At 51.0% G+C, this 12,953-nt stretch overlaps 6 protein-coding genes across 6 annotated transcripts; 4 read left to right on the forward strand and 2 right to left on the reverse strand.

The window, feature by feature from the left end:
* Nucleotides 1-436: 436 nt before the first annotated feature.
* Nucleotides 437-1,995, forward strand: AUEXF2481DRAFT_484 (uncharacterized protein; the record flags this gene model as incomplete). The annotated part of the gene is made up of 4 exons (XM_013493530.1): nt 437-568; nt 629-909; nt 966-1,312; nt 1,364-1,995. The coding sequence occupies 4 exons, from the start codon at nt 437-439 to the stop codon at nt 1,993-1,995; spliced, it is 1,392 nt and encodes a 463-aa protein (XP_013348984.1).
* Nucleotides 1,996-2,128: 133 nt separating this feature from the next.
* AUEXF2481DRAFT_143737 (uncharacterized protein) lies at nt 2,129-4,036 on the forward strand. Its single transcript, XM_013493614.1, has 3 exons — nt 2,129-3,159; nt 3,219-3,669; nt 3,714-4,036. Exons 1-3 carry the CDS (start codon nt 2,261-2,263, stop codon nt 3,876-3,878), a joined length of 1,515 nt encoding a protein of 504 aa, XP_013349068.1. The 5' UTR covers nt 2,129-2,260; the 3' UTR covers nt 3,879-4,036.
* Nucleotides 4,037-4,193: 157 nt separating this feature from the next.
* Nucleotides 4,194-6,017, forward strand: AUEXF2481DRAFT_486 (uncharacterized protein; the record flags this gene model as incomplete). The annotated part of the gene is made up of 3 exons (XM_013493533.1): nt 4,194-4,225; nt 4,279-4,525; nt 4,578-6,017. The coding sequence occupies 3 exons, from the start codon at nt 4,194-4,196 to the stop codon at nt 6,015-6,017; spliced, it is 1,719 nt and encodes a 572-aa protein (XP_013348987.1).
* Nucleotides 6,018-6,191: 174 nt separating this feature from the next.
* On the reverse strand, nt 6,192-7,703 carry AUEXF2481DRAFT_60823 (uncharacterized protein; the record flags this gene model as incomplete). Its single annotated transcript, XM_013493616.1, has 2 exons — nt 6,192-6,522; nt 6,580-7,703. 2 exons carry the CDS (start codon nt 7,701-7,703, stop codon nt 6,192-6,194), a joined length of 1,455 nt encoding a protein of 484 aa, XP_013349070.1.
* Nucleotides 7,704-9,201: 1,498 nt separating this feature from the next.
* AUEXF2481DRAFT_61180 (uncharacterized protein) lies at nt 9,202-10,946 on the forward strand (the record flags this gene model as incomplete). Its single annotated transcript, XM_013493617.1, has 3 exons — nt 9,202-9,589; nt 9,642-10,425; nt 10,481-10,946. The coding sequence occupies 3 exons, from the start codon at nt 9,202-9,204 to the stop codon at nt 10,944-10,946; spliced, it is 1,638 nt and encodes a 545-aa protein (XP_013349071.1).
* Nucleotides 10,947-11,698: 752 nt separating this feature from the next.
* AUEXF2481DRAFT_84616 (uncharacterized protein) lies at nt 11,699-12,833 on the reverse strand. The gene has a single exon (XM_013493618.1). It carries the CDS (start codon nt 12,580-12,582, stop codon nt 12,025-12,027), a length of 558 nt encoding a protein of 185 aa, XP_013349072.1. The 5' UTR covers nt 12,583-12,833; the 3' UTR covers nt 11,699-12,024.
* Between the last annotated feature and the right edge of the window lie 120 nt (nt 12,834-12,953).

Raw genomic sequence — 12,953 nt, forward strand, 5'->3', positions numbered from 1 at the left:
GTGTGGGGCCAGGAAAGCAAAATATTATCATTTTTCAGGAAACAAGTACTGCCGAAATGTTCAACATTCTTCATCATATGCTGCAACTGTCATATGCGCGTAGGGCTATCTGATTGGCAGTAAACAAGGTCGAGCAGAGGGTCATCGACGTACTTGATGGCCCGAGCTCAGGAGCATCATCTGCGTGGGTCCTTGCGTGCTCTTGCCCAATCGACTAGTTTAACAATCTGCAGGGTAGGAAGGAAGCAACGAATGGAAAATGCTGAATCCATCGAGCTCGATTTGTGCTTGAGAATGTCGTGCTCGTTTCAACAAACTAAATTTTACCTCTCAACCAGGATATGCCAGAAACATCAGTCATGATGAAGTCAACTATAAAACACAAGTCGCGGACCTGCATAAGGAGAAAAACTCTTTGTTCGAGAACAGTTATAACATGGCATCTAACAAGTTGGAATCCTTCTACAGGTCTTGTCTCTTCCAGATCATCATCGTTGGTCTGGTCGGGTTTTGTGAGCCTGGTATATGGACAGCTCTAAACAATCTTGGTGCAGGTGGCAATGCCAGCGTAAGTTCAATAATCTTATTTCGGCTTGTTGTAGTATTCGGCTTACCATGTAGATAATAGGCCACCCTCAATAACGCGGCCAATGCATTGACCTACGGTCTCATGTCAATAGGCTGTGCACTTTGCGGAGGTGTCTCGAACTACATTACTCCAAAATGGACACTCGTGCTCGGAGCCGCTTTCTATACACCTTATGCAGCTGGTCTCTACTGCAACAACAGATTCGGCAATGAGTGGTTTTTGCTCTTAGGAGCCGGCCTGTGTGGTGTTGGTGCGTCGCTGTTGTGGGCAAGCGAAGCAGCTATAGCTGTGGGCTACCCTGAGGAAGCAAAGAGAGGAAAGTGAGTTTTAATGTGTTTTTCAAACAATGAGGAGCGTAGAACTGACATGGATCCAGATATGTGGGTATATGGATGGGCATCCGTCAGCTGGGACCGCTCGTCGGTGGAGCTATCTCCCTAGCCATCAACATCAACACAGCCCATACAGGGAAGGTCAGCTACAAGACATACCAAGGTCTCATCGCCATCTCATCTCTAGGTGCTCCATTTGCTTTGCTCTTGTCGCAACCTCGCAAGGTCATCAGAAGTGATGGAACACCAGTTCCTTATATGCGCACCACAAACGTCTCCATCGAGGCTCGCGGGATCTTGAAGTTGTTGAAGACTCCTTACCTCGTACTGCTCTACCCCATCTTCCTTGCTGGGCAGTTCGGTACGACCTATCAGGGAAACTACCTTACAAGTATGCTGTCAACATGCTAGATTGAGGAAAATCAACGCTAACAAATAACAGACAACTTCACCGTTCGCTCCCGAGCCCTGGCATCATTCCTCAGCGCAGTCGTCGGTCTTACAGCCAACCTCCTCACAGGTGCACTCTTGGACTTAAAACTCACGGCGACCATCAAGTCTCGAGCGGTATACTTAGGCATCGCTCTTGTCGTCACTGCAGCCTGGATATGGAACGCCATCGTTGAAGTCGACATTTCCAAGAGCTCTACCGGACCTGATCTCGATCTAGACGATGGCGCATTCTTCAACTCTGCCTTTGCCGTATACATCCTGTTCAAGTTCTTCTACGAAGCGATGCAGACATATATTTACTGGCTACTCGGTGCGAAGAAGGGTACGCAAAAGAATGGAGAAGTGTCGCGCATGACCGGTATCATGCGCTCGTGGGAGTCCATCGGCTCAGCAATTGCATACGGCATCGGTGCTTCGAGCGTCTCGAACCGCAACCAGATGATCATTGCCTTTGCACTGTGGTTATTCACGATTCCGCCGACTTTGATGGTGGTCTTCGGAAGATGGGACCTTACAGCGGATACTGACGAGAAGGTCGACTATACAGAAGACGAGCAAAGCGAGACGAGTGGTAGTGATGCGGAAGCCACTGTTGGCGTTACGGAAGAGCCAAAAGCATAGAGGTTGTAAGTCCGTAAGTATTAACAAATAGAACATTCGACCAACATTGATGTTCTCTCATGTCAAGATTTTCTCCGGCAGTACGGTTCCCGATTATCTTGGCCACTATAGCGTGGCTTGGTGCGATAAGATGACTGCATATCAATATCGAGGATCTGCATAGCCTCAAAGAAGCGAATCCTTCGAAGTCCGTAGACGTGGCCGCTACATAGTCAGCGATGCGCCGCCATGAATATGTACCCTAGACTCTCGACCATATGTCAAGATGCCGATTGAATCGATTTTATCGCTCGACGGAAGCTACGGGTCAGCAATACTAGCCTTGATCTTTGGAGCCGGCCTTTTGCTCGTAGGCTACCGCGCCTTGTTCCATCCTCTAGCGCAATTCCCTGGCCCTCGGCTCGCTGCCATTTCTGGTCTGTGGCAAATTTGGCATTATGCTATCGGAGACTGGTCCGAAGTCATTCTTGAACTGCACCAAAAATATGGCAAAATTGTCCGGCTGGCACCGAATGAGCTGTCGATCGTCGACGAGGCAGCTATGAAGGCACTCTATGGCCATGGTACCACTGCTATCAAAGGTTGTTGGTACTCTGGATTCCAGCCTCCCCAAGCAGCACCGAATATCTTGGCCACACGAGATCCGAAAGTCCATGCTTTAGTCCGTCGCAGAATAGCTCCTGCTTTCAAGATGACTGCCGTACTTCGACTTGAGAGCTCTATGCAAGATTGCCTGGATAGACTCTGGCAAAAGCTTGGGAAGTCTGCGTCGGAAGGCGTGACCGTAGATATGTGCCATGCTATTGATACTCTGACCTGGGACATCATGGGCCAGCTGTGTTACGGAGAACCTCTGGGGTCAATCGTTGGCGCCGATAACATGAATCTCCAAGGCATTCTGAACAGTCTGATGACGGTCTCCACGGTTCTAGGACTTATGTGGGGCCAACTTTTCTGGGTTGATAACCCGGTGACTCGCATCCTTGGGATCAAGAACCCTATCGAGGAGTTTTTCAATTGGTCGTCGGCGAAGGTTCGAGAGCATGAGGATGCTGATCGCAGTAATGTCCAGCCTGACATGGTTGATCACTTTCTCGCTTACAGAGACTCTGAAGGGAACTCGCCATCTCATCTTCAAGTTGTCGACGGTGCTTTCGCGGTCACGTAAGTTTGTTATGAGGTGTGCTATGGTTTCGAGGCAACATGCTTACTGAGAGAAATAGAGGTGCGGGAGCAGATACTGTGGCGATCGCGATGCGCTCAGCTCTATATTATTTGAGCTCCAACCCAGCAGTTCTCCGAAAACTGCAGATAGAAGTTGACCAAGTGGATATTGGCGGATCAATCTCCTACAAACAGACTCAACAGCTTCAGTACCTAAAGGCGGTCGTCAGAGAAAGTCTGAGAATGTACCCCTCTATACCAGCTCAGCTGCCTCGAGTCGTGCCTGCAGGTGGCCTGTCTGTTGCCGAGCACAGTATTCCTTCGGGAACGGTAGTAGGCATCAGCAGTCTGGCCCAGAACAGGGACACGGCAGTTTTTGGACAAGATGCCAGTGTGTTCAACCCGGAGCGATGGCTGGGTGCAGAGTCCGAGGCGCGATCGCTGGAAGCTGCTCTGTTCAACTTTGGAGGCATAGGACCGCGATCCTGTCCAGGTAGAGATCTTGCTATGGTAGGTCAGCCCCGCATGTTTCATCCTCATACTGACCACCGCAGATCGAGTTGTACAAGTTCGTTGCTCAGATGGTACAAAAGTTCGAATTTGAGCTGGACGACAAGGAGCGGCCATTTTCAGCAAAGACCTACTTTTTCGTCCTACAATCTGACATGCGCATGAAGCTCGCTCGTCGAGAGAGACGCGCCAAAGCTCAGGCCAATTGAGTGGCCTCAGTGGTTGCAAGGAAAGTTGATCATGTTGGAGGACAGCCTCTATTGTTATTTTCTTAAAAGCAGGTGTTGATGGATTCTCCTCCCCAACACAGCCAGGGATAAGACGAGGGCCTTCTCCAAAGTGGGGGTGGGGTAAATTTGAGCGACCCCAAAGGTGCCGATCTCGGATGTGCTGCGTCGGCAGGTCCGACCCTGCCTATCTACCCCATCGGCCAGAAGCCGTAGATCATTGTAGCATCCTCCTTTAAATGCCTTTCGACATGTGTTGTTCTCTGCTTGATTGCTCAAACACTATCTCACATCAACATGTCCATCATATCGCTCGCAGAGGGTAGTTTGTAAGATATCCAGGCCCCTTTCTGGATATGTAGCAATCAGTCTAACGTGTTAGACCTACGGTTTCCAAGGAAGAGTTACATGCTGCCGCGAAAGGAAGAGGCTTCTCAATTCCGGTTGGCAGTCAAGATGAGACAGACTTCCTGCTGTTGCAGAACAGCTTCGATGCTGTCGCTTCTGCTGTAGCTGCTCTGCCTGAATACATCGATCCAAGAGTTGAGCCGACGCCAGTCGAAGGCGGGCCGCGGAAATGGAGTAGACCGAGCCAAGGTGATAATCCTTTGAATGCTTGGTCGCACAAGGTGGCTGTCTCTGTTCTCATCAATATTGTGCGACCACTAACAGTCTTGTCAGACACACCTCAAGGCTTCTGCTCCAACAAGCAAAGCACTGTCTGGGAAGACTCTTGCCATGAAGGATAACGTCAGCGTTGCTGGAGCTCCTCTACGTCTTGGTACTGCTCCAGAACTATTCAAAGGCGGTAAATATGCTATCAGCGAAATCGATGCAACAGTAGTCAAACGCATTCTCGAAGCCTCTGGAACCATTTCTGGAACAGCAGTATGCGAAAACTTTAGTCTATTCCCCACATCTGTATCAGCAGACAGTGGCCCAGTACATAATGCTTGGGCGACTGGATACATGACAGGAGGCAGTAGTTCAGGCTGTGCTTCAGTAATCTCGGCCAAAGACGTCAGAGAGCGTAGCGAGAAGATTGGATTGACGTTCAAGACTAACGCACTAGAGGAAGAAGGTGTTGACATGGCGATTGGCGGTGATCAAGGAGGCTCAATTCGCGCGCCAGCATCTTTTGGCGGCTTTTATGGTCTGAAACCCACGACGGGATTAGTTCCCTACACTGGAATAGTCTCCATCTTGCCGATGATCGATTCGACAGGACCTATGGCAAGATCTATTGAGGACATTGCACTTCTACTTGGTGTCATTGCAGGCTACGATGGCATCGACCCTCGTCAGACCCCGGAGACGCCTCTTCGTCAAGCTGTGCCAGATTACACCGCGCTCCTCGCCGAGTGGCAAGCAGCCAAGAGGGAAGCCGGCGAATGGACTGCATCGTCAGCGGCAAAGGGGCTCCGGATCGGCATCCTCAAAGAAGCCTGGGAGATCGCCGGCCTGAATACCGACGTAGCCGCGATCGTCAGGGCTGCAGCGGAGAGATTTGGTAAGCTCGGAGCGGAAGTCCACGAGGTTTCGGTGCCACTACATTTGCAAGGACCGTCGATTTGGACGGTTGCAGGTCGCGAGGCTATTCCACGATTCTTCGAGAACAGGGCTTCTGACCTTCTTTCTCACCCCCTGCCAGGGCTGGAACCGAACCCGACAAACCAGATGTTCTACGACAAGTTGGTCTACAAGAACCCGGCTGTCATCAATGTCGTGCTCAACGCCGAGCACATGGAGACTAAATTTGGACCTTCGCTTACTCGCAAGGCTCACATGCTCGTTCATCAGCTGCGTGCTGAGTATGACAAGGTGTTCGAGAAGGTGGACATTTTGATCACACCGACTACGCCTACAGTTGCAGGAAAGCACTGCAACTATACTAGTGTTATGGAGATTGCACAAAAAGCTGTGGGTGTAACGCTGAACACTTCGCCTTTCAACTGCTCTGGACACCCCGGAATGTCGATGCCATGTGGTTGGTCGGAGACCGCGGATGGAGAAGGTAAGCTGCCGGTCGGTATGCAGCTCGTAGCCAAGAGGTGGCATGAGATGGACATATTGAAGGCTGCTTCTGCTTGGGAGGTGCTGGGCAAAGGAATGGACTCGTGAACAGAAGTGTAAGATTAAGACGTAACTTCATTATATGTAACGCCCGGGTACTAGTTGCAGTGATGATAGCCATCTTCAGTCCCCATGCTTCGCTTTGGTAAAACAATTTCTCATCCATACGTGTATGGCAGAGGTGCAGGTTCCGGTGTCGACTGCACCGAGCCTTGAAATCATCTAGTCCCAGTCACCAGCACCAAGCTCGACAGGTCTACCATTTCTCATAGCATCCATGATCTCGTCAATGTTCCATGGCTCATAGCGGTAGCCAGGGGGATAGTTGGGAGGTACACGCTCATCGTCTTCGTGTCTGATACCCTTCTTCATACCATCGACAATATTTTCATAGTTCGAGTGCATGTAGTGCTCGGGGTCGTGGCTCCAGACCCACTTAGGGAGCTTGGGAGCGGCCATGCGAGGGTTGAGCTTGACTTTTTCCCAGTCAGTGTCTTGCAAGAGCTCTGCGTTACTGAAGCCAAGCTTCTGTGCGCAAGAGTTGCGGATGAATCTACAATGAATGTTAGATTATTCACTCAGAACGAAGAAGTATGTACTTGTTACTTACCGAACTCTGACATGAGCACGTATACCCTCATCAATCTTGTCCTTACCAGCAAGTTGCAGGCAAGAGGCGATGGTGACGGCGTCCTCGATGGCCTGGGTGGCTCCATTACCGGACGCAGGCAAGAAAGAGTGAGCAGCGTCACCAATCTGGACGACGCGAGCACCAGGTGACAACCAAGTCGGCTGAGGATTTCTCCACAGAAGCTCGAAGTTGATGATGGTATTGGGTGGTGTGCACTTCACAAGTCTCTTGAAGATAGGAGCCCACTTGTTGGGTCCAGGGACCTTGTCCATGCCCTCGAGGACCTCTTCATAATCAATGGTGTTGCTCCAAGACTCGGCTTCACTACCAGTCGCGTCGTGGTTCATGATCCAGATCATGGTGTCGGGGCGGGTCAGGGTCAAGGCGTAAGTGCCAGGACCGAGCCACGTGCGAACGATGGGGTTCTCACCGTTGATGAGAGAGAAGAACTCCTTGACTTCAGGATCCTTGTCAAGATGCTCGATGGGGAAAGCGGCTCTCCACATGGCTCTGCCAGAAGAGACAGCTCTAACCTGACCACCAACAAGCTTCTGAGACTTGGAACCAACACCATCAGCAGCAATGACAACGTCGGCCTCGTACTTCTTGCCATCATCACAGAGAACGCCGGCCTTGTTGTTTTCAATGTCCTCGTAGTAGTCGACGACACGGCGGCCGAATTCGACCTTGACACCGAGAGATTCGACCTGGTTGACGAACATCTTGTAGACAAGGGGGCGCATTTGAAAAGTGCCTGGAGGAGTACCAGGGTCGAGGCCCTGAGCCTTCAGACGATCAGCGACCTTAAGGGGCTTGATCATCTGTTGACCAGAGTGCTGGAAGGTCTCAATCCAGGCATCGTGAAGACCGATTGAGTCGTATTCCTTCTTCATCTCGGGCCAATGATTGAAGAATCTGGTAGCACTGAGACCCATGAAGTACATGTCTCCAGCTGTGTTGATTGTTTCATTACGCTCAAGGACTCTGACATTGTGACCCTTGCGAATGCACTCGAGGGCAGCAGTCAAACCTGCAAGACCGGTGCCGACAATGAGGACGTCGATACCGGACGGGGGGTAGGAGCCCAAAGGCTTCTGCTCCATCTTGGTCGTCATGTTGATGACTGTTCGGAGAATTGATACTGGTGGAACGAAAGAAGATGCATCTTTCTAGCAGGAACTACCCACGTTTTTGTGTAGTTGTTGCTCGCACTCAGAAATGCCCGACGCTCGCCATGCAGGCACGAGATTGTCGCAAGTCGGTGGTTTGGTCATGCCGGAGCAGCAGGACAAAGATTTCGGGTCTCCAAAAGAGTCCGGCGGAAGAGATTCATGACGAGCATGATAGACATGATCAGCGCCCATACATGCCTTGCTAGTGCTGCTGCTGCCCATGACGGCGACATCTGGCTTTGCGACCGGGGAGAAAAGTCACCCAAGCGTCCAAGCTGCCACCCCAAACGCCTCGAGCCACCCCCGCTCAAGATTTCGCTGGGCATGCACATCCCTTGCACTGACAAGGTTCGTGCACCGGCGCGGGCCGAGCATGAATTGAAGACGTCGTTTTGTCCAGGAGCACTGCTCATCGCTGCTCTTCACAGCCTGCACACCATCATTCACCTCCGAGATAGCGCCCGCCAGTCACACGTTCCTGATCGTCGTAACGCTGGCTCGAGTTCATTGAATCGATCTCGGACGCGCGACTTACCACAGTGCGAAGCATCATACCACAACTTCCATTCCGGACCCGGTACCTTGACCTCCGTCACACTGCTTCGCCCACGAAAACGCGGTGTAAGGCAGCTACTGTTGATTCTGTATTGTGCAACCCACACATGCGTCTCATGAGACAACATGTCTCGATCTTGGTGTACCTTCGAGTGGCCCTGCTTGGCTTTAGATAACCGAGCAGATTGAGTTGTGCCGCACGCCAGTAGTCACTTGTTCGCTGCGGGTAGAGCCTGCGTAGCGTCGGTATCCTAGCTAAGCTCCTCATCGCGAGCAGCGTTCCTTGGCTAGTCGCCAGCCTTGCAGTTTATTTCCCAAGGCCTATCTTTTGGTATGTGTCAACGTCGCATCATGCAGTAGGGCAAAACCTGCTCATCTATCCCAACCAATTGGCTCTCGTATCTACCGTCGTTACATGAGGATCTCATCAGCATATTGCGATAGACTTCGGGAATCTGACCAAGATGTTGGTGAGCACTGGGAAACCAGTCTTTATAATATCTTTGTTTGTATCCGAATCCTACACGGCTATGTTGACTTCTGTCAGCAACGAGGCCGATGGTCGTTACGATTGATGGGACCCGCCTTACGATCTTGTGGTGGGTATGTGCTTGCTCAAGAGCGAGCAGACCTCATGAATCATCGTGCAGCGACGATTCTTGGGCTTGCATGCCCACACCCAAAGCCCCCGTTAGAACGTTTCCGAGGTGTCTGATCGTAGATCGACCCATCATTGCCACATGAGCTTTAGACTTGAGCATATTGTCATGCTCACGGCACGTCTGAGGCTCGAGAATCTATGTTTCCTTGAGATAACACCTCTGCCCTCCCACGCTCTGCACTCCTTCTCTTTCTCTCCTCTCTGTACATCAAAATGCAGCCCCTCACGTTAGCTGTCATTGGAATTGCCCTTGTGGCCTTTGTGGCCATCTCTATCCTGAATAATGTGCGGCGTCCCAAGAAGGCAGAGGCAGACCACCAATTGCCCGGGCCCAAATTATTGCCAATCATTGGACGCATTCACGATATGCCTATCCAGAAGATGTGGATCAAGTTCAAGGAGTTTGCAGACATCCATGGCCCCATCTACTATACAGAGATGCTTGGCACAAGTTTCATCATTGTGTCTGATGAGAAGATCGCCGAAGAACTTCTTGTCAAGAAGGCCAAGTACAACTCAGACAGACCTGCCGTACCCTCGCTCTTTGACTCCAAGAGTACTCATGGATCGATGGAATACCTCCCCCTTATGGGAAAGAACCGTAAGAGACTGTCCCCTCGTTCAATCCCATCAACATGCTAACACACTTGTAGAATATTGGGCTAGACAACGTCGCTTCACTCACGGCTACCTGACGCAAGCAACTAATGCTGGCTACTATGGTGTCATGCAACACGAAGTCAAGAGATGGATGTTCCGTCTTTTGGAGAACCCTGACGCCTTCAACTATACTCTCGAGGATATGGCTTCCAAGATCATGTGTACATTGAACTGGGATGACCCAAGCTTGAGTGAATATTGTATCGGTAGTGCTTGGGGTCTGCTTACACAGATGTCTCCCGCTGGCCCCATCACCAACATCCTCACACCTCTCTGGCGGTTACCCGAAATCATCAATCCTTGGAAGAGAGCCGAACACAAGCGTCATGACGAGCAACAACGCTGGTGGATGGAAAATCTTGTTCGTGTCAAGACCAACATGAAGGCAGGCACTGCTCGTTGGAGTTTCACCAAGCAGTTCCTTGAAACAGAAAAGACCAACAACCTTTCCGGCGACTACGAAGCATCCTCGGTTCTGGGTATGCTCGCACTGGTTGGTATCTTTACCGTTGCTGGTCCTCTCAATTACTTCCTCGTTGCCATGGTCCACCACCCCGAGTGGCTTAAGAAGGTTCAAAAGGAAATTGACGAACAACTCGAAGGACGTATGCCGAGCATCGAAGACTTTCCCAAGCTTCCTACCCTCCGCGCATGTATCAAGGAATCTATGCGCTGGCGTCCAAACGTCCCCACTGGTGTTGCACACGAGGCCGAGCAAGACGACTACTACCGCGGTTACTTCATCCCAAAGGGCGTTCGCATCTTGCCTCTCGACTAGTAAGTTCAAGCCGTCCGCTTTATGCATATTTACATACTGACATGTTATCCCTAGCGCATTCCTCTTGAACCCAGTCAAGTATCCCGACCCAGAGAGCTATCGCCCAGAACGCTGGCTTGAGGCCGGCTGGCCAACTTTCCAAGAGCCATTGACACAACATCCCAACATCAAGGGCATGACATCCTTTGGCTTCGGTCAAAGGCAGTGTCTCGGCATGTCATTGACGCAGGACGAGCTCATTGTGGCTTGTGGTGCGCTAGCGTGGGCGTACAACCTCAAGCGCAAGGTTGACCCTTCCACCGGCCGAGAGATCGAGGTGCCTACCGACAAGTGCAACTCTCTCCTCATCGTCAAGCCGGATCCATTCGAGATGGCCTTTGAGCCTCGCAGCGAGGCCCGCAAGGCAGACGTCATTCGCGAGTGGAAGATGTCCGAAGCTAAGGATCTCGAGGAGCGGGCTGCGTTTGCTAGGGCCGCAGCGCTTGGGCAGACGCAAAAGTTTGACGACATCATCATCTAAACAACATGTCCGACTCGATATATCCGGATCATCACTCGAGTTATTATTACGGTGAGGCAAGCGGTCGTGATGCCATTTCTTGGCCCAGGCGGCGCCGTAATCGTGCTTTTGTTTTGTCTTTCTTGCCTTTTTTGTTCCTTGCTTCTTATTTGTTTCTAGCTACCCCTTTATGTGCTTGTTCGCTCCCAGCAGCCTTGCTTTTGTTGGTTCATCATATGAGCCAAGACTTTTCCCAGGACGAGATAGATATCAACGTATCTGTTCATTCACACAAACTCTTTGTTCTGTCTGGATATGCATACGAAATGTACCAAACGCTGGTCGTACGGCCGCAATCTCATTGTCTCCGGAGTGATGGGCAATTAAATGCAGGCAACCGTGTGGTTGGAAGGAAGAGGTGAGATTGGAAGATCAGGTAGGGATCGGCCCCTGTCAATCAACAAGGCGCATGTCCGCCCGGCTGGTTGAGCAAGTCTTGACGACATATTTTTCTGGGGTAGATATAAAATAACAGGCAAGATCGACGCGCCACCTCGTCTCAAGATTTCGGAGTTCAAGGCGGAGAGCCGATGCAGGGTTAGTTAGCATCAAAAGTATATGCAAGGCAGTCGCTGCAAGGATTTGGGTTGGGTGTTGGGCAATGTGTTTCAATAAGGTCGAACGTCATGCAAATGATGTGATTTGTTTATGGGACTTGTGCGTCAGAGTGTACAGCTGACCCTGTGGTCGTTCTGCACAGGAATTAATCTTGGGTAAGGATTACGATGTTGGCTATTGATGGTTCATGCAGTGTGAAAGTGCAGGGCGAGATCGCCATGTTTGTTCTTGCTTGGCTGTATATACGTATCTCTGAGAGACATTCAGAATCTACAAGACGATAACTTGACTTGATCCATGGCCACGAGACATGCATGCAAGCATGACTGTAGATCTGGAACAATATGTTATGCGAAGAGAATGTGTGATGCTCGCTTGGAAAGTCGTCTCACCAACACGGCACAGCCGGTAGACAAGGCAACAAGTATCGTGACAATCGGGCATTACATGTATGGTAAGCATTGGCATACAGATGAGAGGGCTATCTCAGCCTTAGCAGGTCCTTTCTTCCCGTGAAGAAGAGGACGGCGGCGCCAGCCAAGGCAACCGGAACAGTGGTGGATGCAACCCAGCCGAGTGTAGAGAGGAAGCTTCCCCCGTGCGAGTCGAAGTTCTTGGGCTTGACTTTGTTGCGCATCTCCATGGCCTTTGCGCTGTCGACAAACTCTCTGATTTGGATGATCTTGGAGCCGTCCGGAGTGAAGCGTAAGAGCATTATGCACTCATTCTTCCATTGACCAATGTCGGGCTTGTTCAGCTGACCGTCCATGATTGCGTGAATGACTACGGCGTTGTTGTCTTCGTCCTCGTATACGTTTTGCGGGACCATGGCAAACGTGGTGAATATGGATGTGATGCCTTGGGCATGGCCTCTGAATTCTTCTTTGGAGCGGGGCGGCATGCCCAGCGACTCGGGCAGAGCTTGATGTGTGCACTTCTCGTCCAGGTGATCGAGGATGGCATCCGGTGAGAGGGAGCCATAAGCGTCAAGCAGCGAGTAGGCTGTCTTGAGTCGTGTTGATCGCTTATCGGCCGCCATCGTGTACTCGTAATAATCAGAGATTTTCTGTAAAGGCCGCTTCGAAGATATGTACTCGAGTATGGCAGTGGCTATCCTGTCAGGGGAGGTCGACCATGTTCAGGGAGCACCAGTACGACTTGATTTCAGCCAGATAAGTGACACCTACTATTTACCCAATCCAGGATCATCGCTTAATTCTCCGAAGCGCTGCATCTTGCACTACGACTGTCTTGTAGCACACGTCTCGCACGCTGCTTGCAAGGAACGAGTTGGGGACCCGATGATCGTCGTCAAGCTTGGTTCTCGGCGTCGGAGGAAATCAACACGCGCCCGTCGGAATCTGCATCCACCATCCAACCCTCTGCCTCAAGTCCGTTCAATCGAGGGAT

The sequence above is a fragment of the Aureobasidium subglaciale genome (assembly GCF_000721755.1).
Source record: "Aureobasidium subglaciale EXF-2481 unplaced genomic scaffold scaffold_0, whole genome shotgun sequence".
Classification (NCBI taxonomy): Eukaryota; Fungi; Ascomycota; class Dothideomycetes; order Dothideales; family Saccotheciaceae; genus Aureobasidium; species Aureobasidium subglaciale.

What these genes read in the sequence shown, in the direction of transcription:
- AUEXF2481DRAFT_143737 (XM_013493614.1), top strand. Translation starts at nt 2,261, where the DNA reads ATGCCGATTGAATCGATTTTATCGCTCGACGGAAGCTACGGGTCAGCA. An exon ending in GACGGTGCTTTCGCGGTCAC is followed by an intron (nt 3,160 to 3,218) that starts GTAAGTTTGTTA and finishes TGAGAGAAATAG; the next exon opens with AGGTGCGGGAGCAGATACTG. An exon ending in CAGGTAGAGATCTTGCTATG is followed by an intron (nt 3,670 to 3,713) that starts GTAGGTCAGCCC and finishes TGACCACCGCAG; the next exon opens with ATCGAGTTGTACAAGTTCGT.
- AUEXF2481DRAFT_84616 (XM_013493618.1), bottom strand. Translation starts at nt 12,582, where the DNA reads ATGGCGGCCGATAAGCGATCAACACGACTCAAGACAGCCTACTCGCTG.